Source organism: Artemia sp. Qi Xiang Cuo, chromosome 16 (genome assembly GCF_049724085.1).
Source record: "Artemia sp. Qi Xiang Cuo chromosome 16, ASM4972408v1, whole genome shotgun sequence".
NCBI lineage: Eukaryota > Metazoa > Arthropoda > Branchiopoda > Anostraca > Artemiidae > Artemia > Artemia sp. Qi Xiang Cuo.
This window is the reverse complement of record NC_142809.1, coordinates 54,361,843-54,386,205: the sequence shown is the minus strand read 5'-3', so window position 1 is coordinate 54,386,205 and position 24,363 is coordinate 54,361,843. Positions and strand designations below refer to the sequence as shown.

Genomic DNA, 24,363 nt, shown 5'->3' with positions numbered 1-24,363 from the left:
CTGTTACAACCTTAAATATAGTCAAGTATAGTCAACCTTAAATATAGTCAAATCCATCGTTTTATTACAACAATCTTATTGTGTTGTTTGTTGCAACTACTTGTTTGTTTAAATAAACATATTTCGAGGTCATTTTTTAAAGAAGGCAATAAATAGCCTCTACTAAAAAGAGTACCCGTAAACTTTGAGGTCAAACACCAAATCTTTCTCGAAATATTGCGCATATGCTATTTCGATTACCTGGATACACACTGTCTTTTGATCTACTTCTGCCTATCTTCCTATGTCAGAACTTCGGGTCGACTTGACCCCCTCCCTGTCTCTCCCCCAAAAGCCCCCTAGAAGTTCTAACTGGATCTCCAAAGCCATTCTCAAAAGAAATCTTATGTATAAACCATTGCCAAGTTGCAAAATTTATGGCCCTTACTCTGGGGCTATGGGATTCATATCTTTCAAGAAGGAAAATTTATTGAACCTTTCTGCTATTTTCAACAAAACAGTAATCTCAAAATTTCGGTCCGATGTCATGGTGGCTACAGTGGGAAGGTGGGCTGCCCTCCAGTCACTTGACTCTAAAAAGGGCAATAGAATTTCCAATTTCAAAGGCCCCTCCCCGTCCACATGTCGTCCTTTGATTTAACTTAAATTTCCCTTGTCCTCCCTTTTTCCTTTCTCCAACAGTAGTGCTAACAACTCACCGCAGCACCAAACCGCCTGAGGCCAACATAGCTACACAGGCTCCTCCTCCATCCCAATCCGTTCAAATACTCCCTCTTTACACTCTCCCAGAAAGTTCCCATTTCCCTTAAATCTTTCTTTACGACATCCTCTAACCTCAACAGTGAACGACCTGCTTTCTGTTTCGCCTAGACGGCTGACTGTAAAGTCAAACTTTGGAAATCTGTCATCCTTCATCCGTAGAACGTGCCCCAGCCAACTGAACTTTTCTCTCATTATAGCCCTAGAAAGCAGGACTGAACTACTTTTCGTACAGCCTACTGTTTGAGATTATGGTCAGTCAGTCGGGCACCCAAAGAAATACGTAGCCTAGGCAATTTCTCTGGAAAACATCTAGCAAATCTTTCTCCGTTTTTCGGAGTGCCCATACTTCAGAATCATATTTGACCACTGCCATTATGGTAGCTTCTAATATACTAATCTTGATTCGCAGACTTATCTTCCTATTCTTCCAAACTTTTTTCAACTGTGAAAAAACACCCTGAGTCTGGGCTATTCTACTTTTAACATCTTCAAGGCACTCACCGTCTTTACTAACAATACTACCAAGGTAAGTGAAGTTATCCACTTGATCGATCTTTTCGTTACCCACCATCACCTTTTCATCTTCACTTATTCCTAGCTTTACGGCTTAGTCTTCTTAACATAATTTTTAAACCTATCCTGGCAACCTGAACTTACAAAACCTCTGAAAGTTAATTCATTTTGCTCACGGTTTCATCTAAAATGATTAAATCATCAGCATAATTTAAGTCCAGGGAAAATTTTTCTTCTCCATTTGATTCCGTGTTTCTCCCATTGCCTTTCCTGTGCTCTTTAAGACAACGTCCATCAAAATGATCCATACAAATCGGGATAGAACACAACCCTGCTTAATTCCTGATTTAATACAAAACCAGCTACTAACCTCATTTTCTACCCTAACCGCAGCAGTGTTATTCTCGTACATAGCACTAATCACTTTAATGTATTTGCTTGGTATACCATACAAGGGTAGGACTTTCGCTAAGGCTCTTCTATCAGCTGGATCGAACGCTTGCTCATAATCAATAAAACTGGGGACTAAAGGTCTTTGACAACTCAGGCACTTCTCAATTACTAACCAAAGAGTGAAAATTCGGTCTACACATTACCCTTTCTATAACCACACTTTTCTTCTCTTAAAACTTTGTCTACAGTATCTCTATGTCTAAAAAATATCATCGTACTAAGTAATTTGCTAATTATAGAAACTAGGCCAATGCCTCTATAATTATCACATTCACTCCTATCACCTCTATTATACAGGGTTTTCCTTAAATCGCTAGCTACTTCCCCTTTGCAAAAATCTTATTCATTATCTTTAGTAACTTATTTCCAACCTCATGGCCACCATATTTAAGAAACTCATTTACCACAGTATCTGCATCTGGAGTCTTGTTATTTTTAATCCTTTTAGTACAGTCACAACCACTAATTCTTCCTCACAAAATAAATCTTCATTCACATCCAAGGTGTCACAAACTATATCGTTTTCCTCTAGATGTTTTCTTGTAACTCTACCCTGGCTTAACACATTCTCAGAATATTCTATCCATCTCTCTTTAATTCTTTCCTTATCACTTATTGTGGCCCCGTTCCTATCTTTAACTGGGACAAGTCCGGATTGACTACTCCCTCTGAATTTATTAACATGCCAGTACAGTATTTTACTATTATGCCATTTAGCTGCATCTTTTTAAGCCGTCTAGCTGCATCTCTTTTTGCTGTCTAGCTGCAAGTTTTGAGCCAATCGGACACCCATGATCGAACTCCCCCTCCTCAATTCCTTTATACAATCTATAAACAATGAGCAAATTGAGGGTCATGCCATCCCCAGAAGCCTATTTGTTGAGCTTTCTGACCATTTTGAACAACATGGCTATCTCAAAAATTAATCGAATATTTTGTTATACCTTGCTGCTTAATCATGCATAGATTATAAATCTCATAGGATCTTATTGTGTAAAAGATAATTTTTATCTAAAGCCAAGAAACAATATTCTTAGTCCGTTTGCCATCTCTTCAGGACTAAGTTTGAACTTCCCTCGCCCTATCTTTTTCCAAAAGTTTCTAGCCATTCCCCTAGCTGTTCCAGACATGGTATGTGGATGAACTAAGTACACATGTTTTGTTTCGATTTATCTCTGCTCCACTCTCCACCCAAAGTCAAGAGTTAAAGTTTGCTTGACCATCTCCCCTCTTGAACCCCCCCAAACATCACCCTTTTTTAAACATTACGAAGTACCAACGAAAGAGGTACCGATTGGGGGAAGGAGGGAGGGAAGAGGGGTTTCTGAGGCATCGCCTGCCTTGTCTCCTGGACTCTAAAAATGAGCTCCAAAAGCGGGCATGAATGCTATAAAAATGAAAAAACTGAATTAATATTACTTGGTAATTGGGAAAATTTTTCATTCATGTACTCATGATGTAAAAGGATTGACCCTAGACGGTCAATCAGTGATCAAAAGCTTCCATCAATTGATTGACTCAAGCATGATTGACCGTCTAGGAACCTGTTTGGCGCTTGAGTCAAGCGCTGACGGTGATTGATAGAAACTTGGAATGACTCAATCATTTTGATCAAAAGCAGTGTTACATTAGCTGTGGTCGAGATTGTAGGGTTGATTGAAGCACACGTCAATCGATTGACAAAAGCTTTTGATCAAAATGATTAACTGTCTCAGGTCTCCTTAATAAACTACGTTCGGTCAAAAATGATTCAGCTTTCTTATCAAACGGTCTGACTATTCTACGGTGCAGGCATAACCATCGTTACATCATAGAAGTCTTACCTAATTTATCTTTTTATTATGTTCACGACTCCTTGCTTCCAATAAGCATTTTTCAGTTCATTAGACTTTGGTCAAAAGAAAAAAATTTTCTCGAATCGATTGTCATAAACTTTTTGACTTTTGTAACTCACTAGCTTACCCGGTCACGCGTTGATACGATCTGAAAAAAAAAACCCTACCCAATGTGAAATTCCTCCATAGAATATACCTTCCGTTGGAAAATTTTCTACATTTGTAAAATAAAGTTCCTGTTTTTAAAATATTTGAGAAATCGCCCCCTCAAATTGCGGAAAATTCCTTTGCCGAAAATTTTCCCGGCAAGCAAAATAACGACCGTATTGCTAATTTAGAAGTGCTTGAAAAGATCCTTTGCAGACAGTTTACCCACCGGAAAATTCCAATACCCCTTCCTCACGCGGAGAATTTCCCCAATATGTAAGATAGCGGTCGTATTTTTCAGTTCATGTATTTGAAATTCCCCCCCCCCCCCCCCATGGACAGTCCTTCTCCCGGTAAACCCACCTGCAGAAAACTCCGCAGAAAATTCCCCCTCTCGATAATGTTTCCTCGAGGAGAATTTCCCCAAGTGTAAGAAAGCGATCGTATTTTTAAATTTAAAACTATTTGAACAATCCCCCATGGACAATCTTCCCCCTGAAAATCCCTCTCCTCCCCCGCGTAACATTCCCTCTCGACAGTTCCCCCTTGAAGATTTTCCCATGTTAAATAAGGATCGTGTTTCTAAGTTTAGGAGTCTTTGAAAATCCCCATCGACTATTCCGCACAAATAAAATAACAACCATATTTTTCGATTTCGAGGTATCCGAAAAATAAGTTAAGGATTGTTAACTTACCCGCCAGGCATTGTTGAATACTTAATATCCAGAGAATGAGACATTTCAACAAGAGGAAATGTCAAGTATTTGTTCAAGGGTTTTTGATTTCAAAAAGTATTAAGGACCTTGGAGGAGGGGGGGGGGTATTATACATAAAAACCTTCGCAAGATTATACATTTTGCTCCACTGTATAACTTTGATTTGTATTTGTCACCGAACTGTACCGTCCCTAGCCTAGCTGTCCCCAAGGTGAGTCTCGTACACATGAAGCACAAATATAGAAACAAATCCGTGTTCCTACACAAACAAAACATTTTTAGATAATTCCTGGAAGGTTTTTTTATTTCATCCAGAATTACAAGTATGGCTCAGGGAACTCGAATGTAACCTCCTTACCAGTCAATTTCTTGTAAACAGCCCCAAACGTATCCACCTGAAATTAGAAAACGAAAAATATTAGAGTAAATAAAAATTTGAAATAAGAAACAAATTTCAGAGAAAGAAATATAACTACCTCTTCTCGAATGGTTGTGTGATTCAGATAAGATTTTTTTTTTACTACTTTCAAGTTGTTTTCCGGAATTGTTGGAAGCTTTTTCTTTATCAAAATTTGGAGGCTTTGAAATATAAACAAAAAGAAGATTTAATGTTATAGAACTGATTTTAATGTTTTTGTAAATACTTCAAGCTAAGTAAAATAATTAGTAAATCGTCCTTGATTAAAATGAACAAAACTGGGCATTTGCTAAATAATTCAAAATGTGATTCTATTGCAAAGTTTGAAGCCGAAATCAAATTTTCACACCACCCATAGATTGTTATGACCTCCTGTATCCAGGTAAAACTGCAACCGTTCTTACATTGAGATGTCTTGTACTTTTCAAAAAACAAAAGACCATGGAATTAAACTAGCGAAAATGTATCGCAAACGTAATTAATATACCTAATTAAGTATAGTTTCTGTATTGTATTTAAGTTCATGTTGGGTTCTGGACAACCTCGTCCTGGAGACTTCTATCTGTCAACCACTTGATATTTAAGCCACCAACCAACTATATCCACGGATTAAGTTGCAGGAATGAGAGGCAATCCTCCCCGGCCAAGTCGTGCCTAGTATGTTCTCACCATTCGGCTCGGACCCGGTGGGAAGGGGGGGGGGAATTATGCAAAAAGCACCGTGTTGTGTCATTCGTCAGTACTTAAAATTACACTTCAAAGTAAAAATTATGCTACCGGTAGTTCACCAATGAGTTGAGCTGTCTGCCATCTATACCAATCGAGTAAATTGTAGAAAGACGAGTCCACCCCCAATGAGTTATATACTGTGTAAAAGCACCTTTCAACCCATAATTCCAGCGGGGATATATCGATATTTCCGCTGGCCAAATTTTAAGAAGAACATTTTTGCGCCATTGTTCAAACATAAAAATTGTGCTTAAATTTGAACATAGCCCAACTCACCAAATAATGTAAGGGATATATTATTAGCGCCATAGTCCTCTGAGACGTTATATATATATATATATATATATATATATATATATATATATATATATATATATATATATATATATATATGTATATATATATATATATATATATATGTATATATCAATTCTTAATTAAGACGTATTACATCCGTTGGTATCTATCCCAACTTGTTTCACTCTTGTGATCCATTAGACTCATGTTAGTTGCATCAGCTATAATCAATTGGATCTGTTCACTATTGTTCTGAAAGAATGTAAAACACAGTCAAAGCCGTGCTGTCACGCAGGTCACGCAATACTTTGGAAAACACGAGTTGTGACTAAATTCAAAAATTGGCAAAAACAACATACCGCCACAAAAAACAACTTTTCCACACACCCCTTGTGTAACGACAAGCATTACTATCTATACTCATCTTAAATCCGACAACAAAAAATTAAAATAAAAAAGAAACTAAAAATTCAAGCGTGACTCAAAACTAATTTGACTTAAGACTTAACAAGATCTGAGCTGGATTTAAACCCGATCTAAAGATTTGTTTGTTTTTAAGTTGAGTACCATTGCAATAGAATCTTTCAAGCCTTAGAAGTAGGAAAGAAGCTAAGATAAAAACTTGATTTTTTTTTCTAACTTTATCAGCCATGCGCGAGTTCATAAAAATTCAGTGACCTGGACGGGAAAAGAGATAAAAGGATTTCGAATTCAACAAAAACCTTCTTCTCTACTTTTAACCATAAGACATGTCTCATGTCAACATAAGCTTTAGAAGTAGATAACCCAAGAGATTAATCATACTCATTTCATTTGAATCAATCTGACTCAAGTTGAGATACATTTTGCCAATCCCCCGAAAAATCCTTGGCCTATAAAAGAGGGGGAACACATGTTTCAATCAAACAGTTCGTGGTAACAAACTCTAAGTAAGGAGCGACCCGACTCAATAGTAACCAAAACTCTAAAAAACGGAGTTTTGATACCAACTCCGACATATCAAAAGAATCTGCTTATTATGCTGGTTTGAAATATATAAGTTTAAATAAGTTTATTCTTACCCATTAACGGATAGGAGCCTAAAAAAAATTGCCTGATTTTCGATAAAGGTGGGAGAGGATCACCCCCTCAAGTCATAGAATCTTAATGAAAATCATACCATCCGATTCAGCGATTCAGAAAAACCCTACTGTAGAGGTTTCAACCTCCTATCTGCAAAAATTTGGAATTTTGTATTTTTTGCTAGAAGAAAGATCACGGGTGCATGTTTATTTGTTGTTTTTCCCCAGAGGTGATCGTATCGACCCAGTGGTCCTAGAATATCGTAAAAGGGCTCATTCGAAGGGAAATTAAAAGTTCTAGTGCCCCTTTTAAGTGAATAAAAAGATTGGAGGGCAAATAGACCCCCTCCCCGCCCCTTTCCCCAAAAACGTCCGATCAAAATTTTGAGATAGTCATTTTGCTCATCATAGTTGAAAGGGCCAGTAACTATACTTTTGGATGTAACATGAAGATCCCCCCCCACAGCGTTAGGGGAGACGCCTTTAAGTTATAGAATGTGTCCATTGTTTCCGCATAGTATTTGTTATTGGGAAGCATGCGTATATTTTAGGGTGGGGGGGGGGAGATAAATTTTTTGCTGGGGGGTTTTCCACAGGGAGGGAAGTTTCCAGGGGATAAACTTGTCAGGGGAAATTATACGCCGGGGGAATTTGCAAGGATTCCTATGCAAAATTCTTTTTATATGTCGTGCTTTCTCTTTTCATTCTCAATTTTACGCGTGGAGTTGTTAAGGGTAATTGCCCTGGGTAAATTTTCACCGGGATTGAATTTTACAGAGGATATTTCCGTTTGGAGGGTATTTATCCGTGGAGGGGGGCAGATTTCCTGGGAATTTTTAAAAACGATCAGAAATTAAAAAAAGTTTTTTCTACTGAAAGTAAGGAGCAACATTAAAAATTGAGACGCACAGAAATTATTACGTATACGAAGGGGGTTGTCTCCTCAACACCTCGTTCTTAACGCTAGAGTTGGAATTTTGTCCCAATTCTTTAAGAACGACACCGACAACACAAGGGTCGTTTAATTAGAACAATAAGAAAGTTTTCTAAAAAGTACTAAAAACTATAGTGTAAAGAGTGAGGTCTTGAGCAAGAGGCAACCCCCTTCATATACGTAATAATTTCTGTTCGTTTTATGTTTTGATATTGCTCCTTACTTTCAGTTGCAAAAACTTGTTTTTTTATTTAATTAAGTACTAAATCAAATGAAAAAAAAGTTAAACACATTAAATAAATTAAATAGACTCCAATTAATGCTACAGAAAAAAAAAATTAATAATAATAATCACATGGAAACCAAGTCTTTTGAAGGTGCCAAACGAGTGACACTCTCGAATAAAAGAAAAACTTACGAGGTTTGATCTGGATTTAAACAATATCTGAGGATACACTCAAAACCATTTTCACAGAATCCCTGAAGCCTTCTAAGTAGGAAAGGAGAAGAGATAAGAACTTGATTTTTTTAAACCTTTGTCAACCCAAGAGAAGCACTTACCGAGTTCATGAAAATTCAGTGACCTGAACAGCAAAAGAAGTGAAAGCGTGTACTTGGTTAAGCCTCCATTGACTTTAGGGCTATTGACATAGGTCACATAGATCTAAACCTATTGCACCCTTATCCAGTACTTTACCAGGCCAAATTTTAAATTTTCATTGAAATTTATATTTTCCTATCTGCATTCATTTGTCAATGTTGTGGATTTATTTGGCTACTGCATAGTCTAGAGGACGCTGTAGCTCTCTTAAAAGTAAGATTATTGGACATTGTGAAAAGCACGTCCAGAAAGGAAGTTCCGATGTAGGAAATGTCCCGGGAAATGCTAGATGGCATTGGTTGCATTCCCCCCCCCCCAAGACAAACTGTTTCTATTTCTCAATATATTTACATCATGGTTTGTATGACTGGTGATTAATATATGGCAAGCAGGCTAAGGACAGAGAGCAATACCCCCCCCCCCCCCAGAACAAACCATTAAAAAAAGTTTCAAATTACAAGCATCGCTGATAAAGCACCCTTATCCAGCTAAACAAAATAAATTCAAAACAAATTTAATTTGAATTTTGTTTAGTAATATAAGCTGACGTCCCCCTCTAAGACACAATAGTGTTCCCAGCGTTCTTATCTATTACTCAGTCTTTTTACATCAAGGTTCTTAGGTTACATCAAATTAAAGGATTAAAGGAATCGAAATAAGTGAATTTACTGGCAAAGATGAGTTTCCCATGTCATTTGGATCACGGTGTTTTAAGACCAGTGATAGTAGCAATCAAGACATACAAAGCAGGCAAAGAGCGGAGAGCAGTAACCCCCCCACCCTCTAAAACAAAATCAGATTAAATAATTACAATAACTTAAATTATAAGTACCACTGCCATTGCATTGTTATCAGCGAAACAAACTTCACTTAAATTTTTCTTGGAATAACAGATAACGTTGCCCTCCTCCCAGGTATAATGGCGTTCCCAATGTTAGTTTCATAATAGTTTGTTTTAAAGCTTACTTTGTGTTCAATTTCTGTTTGTTTTGCTTTGTCTAGATGGACTTTCATGATTCTAGACCCATCTAGCTTGATACGAATTCTCTTCCCTACAATTTCTGCTGGATTGACAAGGTCTTCTAAGATAGCATCATGAACGGCCATCAACGTGCGGCTGAAAAGAAACAATACATTATTTAGAGTCCATGATACAAGAAGTCTAACAGTTACAAATAGTTTTTGGACCAAAAGATGTACTGTTTGTGGGGTTTATGCAGCTGGGAACATTGCTGCTGCAGATTCTTACTCTGAAACACACACAAAAAACCCCAATGCAACCCGAATTTAAATGAATTTTAAAATTCACTGCTCCCAAGACCCCAAGAATGCTATATGGGGGCTTCTTCCATTCTTAGTGATAAACTAGGATTTTTATTATAACTAATATCACCTTTCCCAAAAACCCCAACATGGAAGCGCTTTTCAACTCTTTCGAGCAAATACAGGGAGCCTGACAAGAGACAGTCAGCACATATATACGAAAACACCAGATGCACCCCAACTTATCACACCACAAAGTAATTGGGGTGTTTCAAGTAATTTCTTTTTCTGGCGTCTTGTCAAAGGAATTTTACTTAGCGTTAAAGTATTTCAATAAGCAAAAATGACCTATAAAAATACAGCTATCGAGACCTATTCAAAAAAGAACTGACTTCAAGAACTGTTTTGATTCATGGCATCACCCACTCCAAGAGAGCCTGTATAAAGCAACAGCTTCTTTGGCAATTGAGCAAAAGGGTGTAAACAGATTGACACTTAGATAGACCTATAGAGAGCTATTCAGAACAGAACAGGAGACATGCTGAATTCAAAAACATGTGCTGAGCTTGTGTAACCCAACACATCCTTAAGCAGTTGAACAACAAGCTAAAAAGAAACAATATATTGTTGCTGAAATCCATGGTACAAGAATTGTGACATTTTCAAAGGGTTTTGGAACCAAAAGGATGTATTGCTTGTGCAGTTTTTGTAGCCTTGCTGGATATTCAAAGGAATTCATGTTGGTTAGGTAGCAGCTGATAAAAAGGATTTAAAGGAGGGTGTTAGATTGAATTTTATACCTCAAACGCAAGAGGTTGAGAGATCTACATCTCAAACCAAAGAAGCTTAGCACATTTATGGAGCTTAATCCTGGAGGCAATGTTTATAGCAGATTAAATATATCCATTCCCTTGTCGCCGATTTTCGTAACTACCAAGATATTTTCAAACGTAGATTTAGATGAGCATCATCTCTATAGGAGACATTACCAGGAATTTGCCGACAGTCAAAGAGGATCCATTCCAAGCTAAACCGAATGAAAATGTCTGTCAGAACTGATAATTAAGAAATTAAAAGATAGATGGCATTGAAGAAGCTGGTGAAGAATATTTTAAGGAAAGTGTTAGATCAGAAGGATTAATTTTGACATTGTCCCTACTTATAATCTGTTAACAAAATATAACCTAGTGATAGCTCATAATGAAAAGAGCCAATATTGCGACAAAGTAGTAACCTAACACTAATAAGTTCATCACTTTATTTGATATAAAGTGTGTTTTATATTGTGCATCAAAAATATGGTTCCTATTTATTTCCAATGCCCAACAATATTGAAAATATTTTGTCTGGAAAATCCCCCCCCCCCCCCCCCCAAAAAAAAAAAAAAAACTACACATGAAATGCAATAGAATGTGGCTCAAAAATTCAACTGAATTATTTTAGTATTTTAAATCGAATCAATTAAATATATTTAAAAACTTTCTGAAGGGTAAAGAAAAAAACTTCATTGCCCCTATTTCTGGCCCTTGGTTTAACAAGTTTAGTGAGTATCCTCCTCAATACAATAAAAATGTATGTTCAGGTGTTTCAAGTTCCCCCCCCCCCGCCTACCCCAAAAAAAAACACGTTCGTACCGAAATTTAGACTTTTTTTTAACACATACTCTTTTCAAAGAAAATAAAAAAGCTTATTAAAAATTCATTTAAATCTAAAAAGTATTTTATTAAAAATAAATCTCCTACTTTGTTAGATACACAAAATCTCCAAGTGCAGCATTAATGTTTCTCTCTGAAGTAAAGAACGATGTGGGCACAATGTGTCGTTTTATTTTTCTCCATACCCGGGCACTTCGTATCGAAGGAGTCGTCGTAGAAACTTTGAAAAGGGCTCATTCGATTGGATATTGGAGTAGCTAGTGCCCCTTTTAATAGTCGAAAGTGATTGGAGGGTACCTAGCCCCCCCCCCCACCATTCCCCCAAATACGCCTCCCCAAATTCTTTAAATAGCCTTTTTTCTAGTCATAGTTGATTTCCGGGTAGCAAATGTCTTTTTGAGGTGAGCCCTCCCCCACAACCCACAAGCCAAGGTCTGACATTTATATACTAAGCGCATATGAAGTTTTTATAGACGACGTTGTCATAGTACCTACAAAAAAGGCCCATTCGATTGGAAATTAAAAGGGCTAGTGCCCTTTTTAATAGTCTAATGTGATTGGAGGGCAACTCGCCCCCCCCCCCGCCCATCATTCCCCCAAATACATCCAATCAAAATTTTGAGATAGTCATTTTGTTCAGCGTAATTGATTTCCAGATAGTAAATATCTTTTTGTGGAGGACACTCCCCCACAACCCTCGGGGCAAGGGTTTTAAGTTATGCCCTGGGGGCATATAAGGTTTTTTTTAGAGAAGGCGTTGTCGTATAAGCTTCAAAAAAGGCTCATTCGATTGGAAATTCAAAGGGCTAGTGCACTTTTTAATAGTCGAAAGTGATTGGAGGGCAACCCCCCCCCCACGCCCATCCTTCCCCCAAACATATCCAATCAAAATTTTGATATAGCCATTTTGTTCAGCGTAGTTGATTTTCAGATAGAAAATTTCTTTTTGAGGAGGACACTCCCTCACAACCCTCGGGGCAAGGGTTTTAAGTCATGCCCTGGGGGCACATAAGGTTTTTTTTATAGATGTTGTCGTAGAAACTTCAAAAAACGCTCATTCGATTGGAAATACAAAGGGCTAGTGCCCGTTTTAATAGTCAAAAGTGATTGGAGGGAAACTAGCCCCCCCCCCTGCCCATCATTCCCCCAAACACATCCAATCAAAATTTTGAGACAGCCATTTTCTCCAGCGTAGTTGATTTCCAGATAGAAAATATGTTTTTGAGGAGGACACTCCCCCACAACCCTCGGGGCAAGGGTTTTAAGTTATGCCCTGGGGGTCTATAAGGTTCTTATAGAAGGCGTTGTCGTAGAAACTTCAAGAAAGGCTCATTCGATTGGAAATTCAAAAAGCTAGTACCCTTTTCTAACAGTCGAAAGTGATTGGAGGGCAACTGCCCCCCCCCCCCGCCCATCATTCCCGGAAACACATCCAATGAAAATTTTGAGATAGCCATTTTGTTCGGCGTAGTTGATTTCCAGATAGAAAATATGTTTTCGAGGAGGACACTCCCCCACAACCCTCAGGGCAAGGGTTTTAAGTTATTCCCTGGGGGCACATAAGGTTTTTTATAGAAGGCGTTGTCGTAGAAACTTCAAAACAGGCTCATTCGATTGGAAATACAAAGGACTAGTACCCTTTTTAATAGTCGAAAGTGATTGGAGGGAAACTATCCCCCCCCCACCCATCATTCCCCCAAACACATCCAATCAAAATTTTTAGATAGCCATTTTGGTCAGCGTAGGCTAGTTGATTTCTAGATAAAAAATATGTTTTTGAGGAGGACACTCCCCCACAACCCTCAGGGCAAGGGTTTTAAGTTATGCGCGGGGGGCATATGAGGTTTTTATAGAAGGCGTTGTCGTAGAAACTTCAAAACAGGCTCATTTGATTGGAAATTCAAGGCACTAGTACCCTTTTTAATAGTCGAAAGTAATTGGAGGGCAATTAGCCCCCTCTCCACGCCCATCATTCCCCCAAACACATCCAATCAAAATTTTGAGATGGCCATTTTGTTCAGCGTAGTTGATTTCCAGATAGAAAATTTGTTTTTGAGGAGGACGCTCCCCCACAAACCTCAGGGCAAGAGTTTTAAGTTATGCCCTGGAGGCATATAAGGTTTTTATAGAAGTCGTTGTCGTAGAAACTTCAAAACAGGCTCATTCGATTGGAAATTCAAAGGGCTAGTACCCTTTTCTTTCAGTCGAAAATGATTGGAGGGCAACTAGGCCCCCCCCCCACCCATCAGTCCCCCAAACCCATCCAATAAAAATTTTGAGATAGCCATTTTGTTCAGGGTAGTTGATTTCCAGATAGAAAACATATTTTTAAGGAGGACATTCACCCACAACCCTCAGGGTAAGGATTATAAGTTATGCCCTGGGGGCATATAAGGTTTTTATTGAAATCTTTGCCGTACAAACTTGAAAAAGGGCTCATTCGATTTGAACTTCAAAGGACTAGTACCATTTTTAATAGTCAAAAGTGATTTGAGGGCAACTAACCCCCCTCTCTCGCCCACCTTTTCCCAAAACACATCCAATCAAAATGTAGCCATTTTATTCAACGTAGTTAAGTTTTGGAAATTAGGTCTTGAAGGATGACAACCCCTCCCCCCACAGCCCTCAGGGCAGGGGTTGTAAGTTATGCCCTGGGGGATTAAAGTTTTTTTTATTGAAAGCATTGTCATAGAAAGTTCAAAAGGGCTCATTCAATTAGAAATTGAAAGGGCTAGTACCTTTTTTAATAGTTGAAAGTGATCGGAGAGCGAATAACAATCCCCTCACACCCTCCACTGCCCCAAAAATATTCGATAAAAGTTTTTATATATCAATGGTGTTAAATGTAGTTGAAAGTTCTTAAAATTAGATCTTTTAGGAAGATTGCCCCCTCAGAGCCGTCAGTGCAAGGGTTGTAAGTTATGCCCTGGGGGGCATATATGGTTTATATAGAAAGTTGTTGTATATGATTTATAGAATAGATTTAGTCTTCGTCAAATCCAATTTTTATATGTTTAAAAACTAAATGTTGACTTAAGATTAAATCAAAATGCACTGTGATAATGCTAATTCCCAATAAGGCATCTCAGCAGTATCCCAAGAACGACTGAGGGTATTATATTCAAACATTCGGGGCTACTTCTGCTCTTAAAATTTAACCAAATCCAAATAGCGTAAGTGCATCCAAGCTATTAAAGAAAGTAAACAGATTCTTTTGCGAATGGTATCAAGTTTTCAATTACAGGTCAACTAGAGGAGTTATAAAACTAAAATTAAACAGTACCATTTGTGTCCAGATTTTTAGAAGGGTGTTAAAAATTGCTGAAAATTTTTCTCCGGCATACAAATAGCAGGCCAAACTATAAAGTCTTAAAAAACGAAAAACTTTAAAACTTTTTTCACAAAACAAATTTATCAAGGAAAAGTAAAGAACTCCATTAAACTAAAAATGACCAAAACTAGAATCAAATAATCTACCGAGCGTAAACTACCACAAAACAGCATCAATAAATAAATGAAACCCAAAACGAACAGAAATTACAATAATTAACCGAGTTAAATTCAAAATGAGCAGAAATTAACATAAGTTAGGCGCAATACCCCTATGCCTTCCCAAGGCCAGAACAAAATTTGCACTTTACTGAAAAATTACAACTGAATGTGCATTGTCAGTTTAATATACATATACCTATAATATATTAATAAAAATGTAAATATTATTTAATTGATTATAGTTATAAGAGTAAAAACATTCATATATTTTTTTCAGTAAAATGCAAATTATGTTGTGGCCTTGGGAAGGCATAAGGGTTTTGGGCCCAACTTATGTTAATTTCTGCTCGTTTTGATTTGGACTCGGTTAATTATTGTAATTTCTGTTCGTTTTGGGTTTCATTTATTTATTAATGCTGTTTTGTGGTAGTTTACGCTTGGTAGATTATTTGATTCTAGTTTTGGTCATTTTTAGTTTAATGGAGTTCTTTACTTTTCCTTGAAAAATTTGTTTTGTGGAAAAAGTTTTTTTAATTAATGAATAAAAAGAATAAGAATAAAATTAAATGAGGTGAGAATTGGATTGGAAATGTCCGTACACAGCTTTGACATGGGGAAGTTCATTTTCAAGGCAGAATTTGAGTAGCGGCAGAGGGGGAGAGGATTGTATGTCTTTTTGGATACGTATACCCGAGATACAAGAGAGCAAAATTATTAGCACTTAAAAATGTAAAAACTAAAAGCAATTTTTTTTTACACTTAAACATCCTAGAGAAAACAAATTATGAGGAAAAGGAATACCTTCTTGGCCTTTTCTGTTTCTGAGCCTTGGTTCTACGAGTTGGTTTAGGGAGTATCCTCCTCTGAGCAATAAAAACAACATGTTTCCCACTGAATTTCTTCTCAAGCTCTCTAACAAGGCGAGTCTGGATCTTTTGGAAGGCTTTCAATTGAGGCACAGGTACAAAAACAATGATTGCCTATAAAGTAGACATAATCAAAATTTTAGAAGATATTAAGTTAAATACCTGACAATTGAAGACTTTATGGAGATATAGAACCCCAATCCTGCTTTATCAAACCCACAGCCCCAGCATCCACCATTTATCGAGTTTTAGCCTGCCTTTTCCAACCCCAAACCAACCATGCGGGACCTTTTATTGAGTTTTAGTCTACTTTTTTTCCAATCCCAAGCCAACCAAGCAGGACTTTTTATTGAGTTTTAGGCTACCCTTTCAAATCCCCAGTCAACCAATCAGGACCTTCTACTGAATTTTAGTTGTCTTCATTTTATAGCCCCAAATCAACAAAGCAGGACCTTTTATTGAGATTTAGTCTGGCTTTCCAATCCCAAACCAACGAAGCAGGACCTTTTATTGAGTTTCAGTCTATCTTTTCCAATCCAAAACCAACAAAGCAGGACATTTTATTGAGTTTTAGTCTACTTTTTTCCAATCCAATGCCAACCAAGCAGGACCATTTATTGAGTTTTAGTCTACCTTAACTAACGCCAAACCAACCAAGCAGGACTTTTATTGAGTTTTAGTCAACCTTTTCCAATCTGGAACCAACCAAGCAGGACCTTTTATTGAGTTTTAGTCTTCATTTTTCAACCCCAAACCAACCAAGCAGGACCTTTTATTAAGTTTTAGTCTGCCTTTTCCAAGGCAAAACCAACCACGCAGGACCATTTATTGAGTTTTAGTCTACTTTTTTCCAACCCCAAACCAACAAAGCAGGACCTTTTATTGAGTTTTAGTCTGCCTTAACTAACCCCAAACCAACGAAGCAGAACTTGTATTGAGTTTTAGTATTCATTTTCCAACCCCAAACCAACCAAGCAGGACCTTTAATTAAGTTTTAGCCTGCCTTTTCCAACGCAAAACTAACTAAGCAGGACCTTTTATTGAGTATTAGACTTCATTTTCCAATCCCAAACAAACCAAACAGGACCTTTTATTGAGTTTTAGTCTTCATTTTCCAAATCCCAAACCAACCAAGCAGGATCTTTTATTGAGTTTGTCTTCATTTTTCAACCCTAAACCAACGAAGCAGGATCTTTTATTGAGTTTTAGTCTTCATTTTGCAATCCAAAACCCACGAAGCAGGACCTTTTATTAAGTTTTAGTCTGCCTTTTCCAACGCAAAACTAACTAAGCAGGACCTTCATTTTGCAATCCCAAACCAACCAAGCAGGATCTTTTATTGAGTTTTAGTCTTCATTTTGCAATCCTAAACCCACGAAGCAGGACCTTTTATTAAGTTTTAGTCTGCCTTTTCCAATGCAAAACTAACTAAACAGGACCTTCATTTTCCAATCTCAAACCAACCAAGCAAGATCTTTTATTGAGTTTTAGTCTTCATTTTGCAATCCTAAACCCACGTAGCAGGACCTTTTATTAAGTTTTAGTCTGCCATTTCAAACGCAAAACTAACTAAGCAGGACCTTCATTTTCCAATCCCAAACCAACCAAGCAGGATCTTTTATTGAGTTTTAGTCTTCATTTTGCAATCCAAAACCCACGAAGCAGGACCTTCTATTAAGTTTTAGTCTGCCTTTTCCAACGCAAAACTAACTAAGCAGGACCTTCATTTTGCAATCTCAAACCAACCAAGCAGGATCTTTTATTGAGTTTTAGTCTTCATTTTGCAATCCTAAACCCACGAAGCAGGACCTTTTATTAAGTTTTAGTCTGCCTTTTCCAACGCAAAACTAAACAAGCAGGACCTTCGTTTTCCAATCCCAAACCAACCAACAAGGACCTTTTATTAAGTTTTAGTCTGCCTTTTCCAACGCAAAACTAACTAAGCAGGACCTTCATTTTCCAATCCCAAACCAACCAAGCAGGATCTTTTATTGAGTTTTAGTCTTCATTTTGCAATCCAAAACCCACGAAGCGGGTCCTTTTATTAAGTTTTAGTCTGCCTTTTCCAACGCAAAACTAACTAATCAGGACCTTCATTTTCCAATCCCAAACCAACCAAGCAGGATCTTTTATTGAGTTTTAGTCTTCATTTTGCAATCCAAAACCCACGAAGCGGGACCTTTTATTAAGTTTTAGTCTGCCTTTTCCAACGCAAAACTAACTAAGCAGGAGATTCATTTTCCAATCCCTAACCAACCAAGCAGGATCTTTTATTGAGTTTTAGTCTTAATTTTGCAATCCAAAACACACGAAGCAGGACCTTTTATTAAGTTTTAGTCTGCCTTTTCCAACGCAAAACTAACTAAGCAGGACCTTCATTTTCCAATCCCAAATCAACCAAGCAGGACCAGTTACTGAGTTTTAGTCTTCATTTTTCAATCCCAAACCAACCAAGCAGGATCTTATATTGAGTTTGACCTTCATTTTCCAATCCCTAACCAACCAAGCAGGATCTTTCATTGAGTTTTAGTCTTCATTTTGCAATCCAAAACCCACAAAGCAGGAGCTTTTATTAAGTTTTAGTCTGCCTTTTCCAACGCAAAACTAACTAAGCAGGACCTTCATTTTCCAATCCCAAACCAACCAAGCAGGATCTTTTATTGATTTTTAGTCTTCATTTTGCAATCCAAAACACACGAAGCAGGACCTTTTATTAAGTTTTAGTCTGCCTTTTCCAACACAAAACTAACTAAGCAGGACCTTCATTTTCCAATCCCAAACCAACCAAGCAGGATCTTTTATTGAGTTTTGACCTTCATTTTCCAATCCCTAACCAACCAAGCATGATCTTTTATTGAGTTTTAGTCTTCATTTTGCAATCCAAAACTCACGAAGCAGGACCTTTTATTAAGTTTTAGTCTGCCTTTTCCAACGCAAAACTAACTAAACGGGACCTTCATTTTCCAATCCCTAACCAACCAAGCAGGATTTTTTATTGAGTTTTAGTCTTCATTTTGCAATCCAAAACCCACGAAGCAGGAGCTTTTATTAAGTTTTGGTCTGCCCTTTCCAACGCAAAACTAACTAAGCAAGACCTTCATTTTCCAATCCCAAACCAACCAAGCAGGATCTTCTATTGAGTTTTGACCTTCATTTTCCAATCCCTAACCAACCAAGTAGGATCTTTTATTGAGTTTTAGTCTTCATTTTGCAATCCAAAACCCACAAAGCAGGAGCTTTTATTAAGTTTTAGTCTGCCCTTTTCAACGCAAAACTAACTAATCAGGGCCTTCATTTTCCAATCCCTAACCAACCAAGCAGGATCTTTTATTGAGTTTTAGTCTTCATTTTGCAATCCAAAACTCACGAAGCAGGACCTTTTATTAAGTGTTAGTCTGACTTTTCCAACGCAAAACTAACTAAGCGGGACCTTCATTTTCCAATCCCTAACCAACCAAGCAGGATCTTTTATTGAGTTTTAGTCTTCATTTTGCAATCCAAAACCCACGAAGCAGGAGCTTTTATTAAGTTTTAGTCTGCCTTTTCCAACGCAAAACTAACTAAGCAAGACCTTCATTTTCCAATCCCTAACCAACCAAGCAGGATCTTTTATTGAGTTTTAGTCTTCATTTTGCAATCCAAAACACACGAAGCAGGACCTTTTATTAAGTTTTAGTCTGCCTTTTCCAATGCAAAACTAACTAAGCAGGACCTTCATTTTCCAATCCCAAACCAACCAAGCAGGACCAGTTACTGAGTTTTAGTCTTCATTTTCCAATCCCAAACCAACCAAGCAGGATCTTCTATTGAGTTTTGAGCTTCATTTTCCAATCCCTAACCAACCAAGAAGGATCTTTTATTTAGTTTTAGTCTTCATTTTGCAATCCAAAACCCACAAAGCAGGAGCTTTTATTAAGTTTTAGTCTGCCCTTTTCAACGCAAAACTAACTAAACAGGACCTTCATTTTCCAATCCCTAACCAACCAAGCAGGATCTTTTATTGAGTTTTAGTCTTCATTTTGCAATCCAAAACTCACGAAGCAGGACCTTTTATTAAGTGTTAGTCTGCCTTTTCCAACGCAAAACTAACTAAGCGGGACCTTCATTTTCCAATCCCTAACCAACCAAGCGGGATCTTTTATTGAGTTTTAGTCTTCATTTTGCAATCCAAAACACACGAAGCAGGACCTTCTATTAAGTTTTAGTCTGCCTTTTCCAACGCAAAACTAACTAAGCAGGACCTTCATTTTCCAATCTCAAACCAACCAAGCAGGATCTTTTATTGAGTTTTAGTCTTCATTTTGCAATCCTAAACCCACGAAGCAGGACCTTTTATTAAGTTTTAGTCTGCCTTTTCCAACGCAAAACTAAACAAGCAGGACCTTCGTTTTCCAATCCCAAACCAACCAAGCAGGACCTTTTATTAAGTTTTAGTCTGCCTTTTCCAACGCAAAACTAATTAAGCAGGACCTTCATTTTCCAATCCCAAACCAACCAAGCAGGATCTTTTATTGAGTTTTAGTCTTCATTTTGCAATCCAAAACCCACGAAGCGGGTCCTTTTATTAAGTTTTAGTCTGCCTTTTCCAACGCAAAACTAACTAAGCAGGACCTTCATTTTCCAATCCCAAACCAACCAAGCAGGATCTTTTATTGAGTTTTAGTCTTCATTTTGCAATCCAAAACACACGAAGCAGGACCTTTTATTGAGTTTTAGTCTTCATTTTGCAATCCAAAACCTACGAAGCAGGAGCTTTTATTAAGTTTTAGTCTGCCTTTTCCAACGCAAAACTAACTAAGCAGGACCTTCATTTTCCAATCCCAAACCAACCAAGCAGGATCTTTTATTGATTTTTAGACTTCATTTTGCAATCCAAAACACACGAAGCAGGACCTTTTATTAAGTTTTAGTCTGCCTTTTCCAACACAAAACTAACTAAGCAGGACCTTCATTTTCCAATCCCAAACCAACCAAGCAGGATCTTTTATTGAGTTTTAGTCTTCATTTTGCAATCCAAAACTCACGAAGCAGGAACTTTTATTAAGTTTTAGTCTGCCTTTTCCAACGCAAAACTAACTAAGCGGGACCTTCATTTTCCAATCCCTAACCAACCAAGCAGGATTTTTTTATTGAGTTTTAGTCTTCATTTTGCAATCCAAAACCCACGAAGCAGGAGCTTTTATTAAGTTCTAGTCTGCCTTTTCCAACGCAAAACTAACTAAGCAAGACCTTCATTTTCCAATCCCTAACCAACCAAGCAGGATCTTTTATTGAGTTTTAGTCTTCATTTTGCAATCCAAAACACACGAAGCAGGACCTTTTATTAAGTTTTAGTCTGCCTTTTCCAACGCAAAACTAACTAAGCAGGACCTTCATTTTCCAATCCCAAACCAACCAAGCAGGACCAGTTACTGAGTTTTAGTCTTCATTTTCCAATCCCAAACCAACCAAGCAGGATCTTCTATTGAGTTTTGACCTTCATTTTCCAATCCCTAACCAACCAAGTAGGATCTTTTATTGAGTTTTAGTCTTCATTTTGCAATCCAAAACCCACAAAGCAGGAGCTTTTATTAAGTTTTAGTCTGCCCTTTTCAACGCAAAACTAACTAAACAGGACCTTCATTTTCCAATCCCTAACCAACCAACCAGGATCTTTTATTGAGTTTTAGTCTTCATTTTGCAATCCAAAACTCACGAAGCAGGACCTTTTATTAAGTGTTAGTCTGCCTTTTCCAACGCAAAACTAACTAAGCGGGACCTTCATTTTCCAATCCCTAACCAACCAAGCAGGATCTTTATTGAGTTTTAGTCTTCATTTTGCAATCCAAAACACACGAAGCAGGACCTTTTATTAAGTTTTAGTCTGCCTTTCCAACGCAAAACTAACTAAGCAGGACCTTCATTTTCCAATCTCAAACCAACCAAGCAGGATCTTTTATTGAGTTTTGACCTTCATTTTCCAATCCCTAACCAACCAAGCAGGATTTTTTATTGAGTTTTAGTCTCCATTTTGCAATCCAAAACCCACGTAGCAGGAGCTTTTATTAAGTTTTAGTCTGCCTTTTCCAACGCAAAACTAACTAAGCAGGACCTTCATTTTCCAATCCCTAACCAACCAAGCAGGATCTTTTATTGAGTTTTAGTCTTCATTTTGCAATCCAAAACACACGAAGCAGGACCTTTTATTAAGTTTTAGTCTGCCTTTTCCAATGCAAAACTAACTAATCAGGACCTTCATTTTCCAATCCCAAACCAACCAAGCAGGACCAGTTAATGAGTTTTAGTCTTCATTTTCCAATCCCAAACCAACCAAGCAGGATCTTGTATTGAGTTTTGACCTTCATTTTCCAATCCCTAACCAACCAAGCAGGATCTTTTATTGAGTTTTAGTCTTCATTTTGCAATCCAAAACCCACAAAGCAGGAGCTTTTATTAAGTTTTAGTCTGCCCTTTCCAACGCAAAACTAACTAAACAGGACCTTCATTTTCCAAACCCAAACCAACCAAGCAGGATCTTTTATTAAGTTTTAGTATGCCTTTTCCAACGCTTTGCAGTTTTTATTTCCGGTTTTTTATTTTTCATTTATTTAATAATAGAATTTATTACCAAAAAAACTTAACACAAACTTAAGTCTGGACGCTTGGAACTTTTGGGTGCATTTTTGGCATTTTTTATCCCCCTTCCTATACATGAAGGTATGCAAATATGTTTTGCAAAATATAGTTTACTGCATGAGGAACAAAAGAGATACAGAAGGATCATGTTGACTTAAAAAGAAACCCAGCAGATTAAATGACAAGATACAGGAAAACATAGTATTAAGGCCTATTCTTAGTCAGATGACTAATAGTTAATTTTTGGATTTTTTGCTAATCATCTAGATGGTTGAATATTACTTAAGCATATTTTTAATCTGCAAAAATGGTCCAGAAATTTATTTTCCAAACTATCATCAAACAAATGACCTGTATTTTTGCTGGGTATGTTTTTAAAGTGCCTAGGACATCAAAATAAAAATATTTTTTCCTCCTGGCTCTATCTTTGGTATATTCATACCTGAAAACAGGACTTTCTATGATTTTTTTTTTAATATTAAACAGCTATAAAAACTTTTTTTGGTGTAAATCCTCTCCTTTCTTGCCAAAATAATCATAAATGGATACAAATTAAAACTTTTCTTGTTTACAAACAAGCCCAACCAAATGGTTCACCCAATTTATTGACATCTGATCATCAAGCAAAACCCAAAGCAATAGGATTGTACAACTGTTATGGTCAATAGTGCTACTGAACATATATAGGCTAGTGGGAAAATGTAAAAATTAAAAAATAAAAGTGACTTCTTTCAATCACAAAAAAATCTATTGACATGTCATTAGTCAACAAAAGGGTTAAAATAAAGAAAAGGATTTGTTAAACCTACATAAACAAAGGAGGATGGGGAAAATATTCTTGCATTATAACTGATTGAAGAGCCAAAAAAGTTCAGAGGCACTCCCCCCTTTCCCAAAAAAAAAACCTGTGTACTTTGATACAAGTTACAAACTTTGCCTTCTTAACTCCTATCGAAATTTCTTTTTAAACCCTTAAAGGCTTTTTTTTAACCTTTTATCACCTTTTTTCCACCACCAACATCCACTTCTCTTGCAGCAGTAATATGCAAGTCACGGAGCTGAGCTTTCAGGTCAGAATTCAACTCCAACTCAAGAAGAGCCTGTGCAATGGCAGTTTCAAACTCATCTGGCTTCTCACCCAGAGGCTTTACTATTTTAGAACCAGCTACCATCCTCACTATAAAAAGAAAAGACATATGACAACTCAAAATTAAAACAGACATAGAAATAAAAGAATAACTGTTGCAACATGATAAAAGATCATTTATTTACAGGACATCATTCACATTTCTCAGTCTTACACCAACACAAATTGTATTTGTAACAAAGATTAGCAAATACTAAAACATACAAGGCACAGTAAAAAAGTAATAAGACTGGCAACACTGCAAACAATCTGGATACCCTTCACTGTTGTCCGTGAGATAGCTTGTGCATTAGGACCCATCAATAGCTCAGTTTGAATTTGTACTCTGTCCATTAACTATGTAATTTATGAGACTGCAATTAGTGAAGTTGAAATACCTCAATGGTAACCAAAACTCTATAAAACACAGTTTTGATATCAATAGGTAAATCAAAAGAATTGACTTTTTATGCTGATTGCAAATATACAACATTCAACAAGTTTAGTGTTACCCATCAAAAGCTATGAGCTAGAAAAAAATTGCCTGATTTTTGAAAAAGGGGGAAACACCCCTAAGAAGTCAAGGAATCTGAATGAAAATTGCACCATAAGATTTTGCATATCGGAAAACCCCGCCATTTATTTATCCCAGGGTGAATGTATCAAAACAATAGTCTTAAAATATTGGGATTGGGCTAATTTAAATGAAAATTAAAATTCTAGGGCCCTTTTGATGTGACCAAAATTATTGGCCATCATTTAGGGACTTTAGAAACCACCCAAAAGCCTTTAACAGACATTCTGAAGACCACAACAGTTGCAGACTAACAGCACTACTATGAAGATTGGGAACAATATCACGATTGGTATGTAGCTGATC

The 24,363-nt window shown here is 37.1% G+C and overlaps 1 protein-coding gene across 1 annotated transcript in view; it reads right to left on the bottom strand.

The window, feature by feature from the left end:
• Positions 1-4,712: 4,712 nt before the first annotated feature.
• The window catches only part of RpS7 (ribosomal protein S7), a 47,048-nt gene continuing 27,397 nt past the window's right edge, over positions 4,713-24,363 (bottom strand). The window contains exons 2-5 of the mRNA XM_089102549.1: positions 23,359-23,534; positions 15,678-15,856; positions 9,433-9,583; positions 4,713-4,821 (exon numbers count right to left, since the gene is read on the bottom strand). Of these exons, the coding sequence (XP_088958675.1) occupies positions 4,744-4,821; positions 9,433-9,583; positions 15,678-15,856; positions 23,359-23,529 (579 nt within the window). The 5' untranslated portion in view covers positions 23,530-23,534 and the 3' untranslated portion in view covers positions 4,713-4,743. The remainder of the gene's footprint in view (positions 4,822-9,432; positions 9,584-15,677; positions 15,857-23,358; positions 23,535-24,363) is intronic.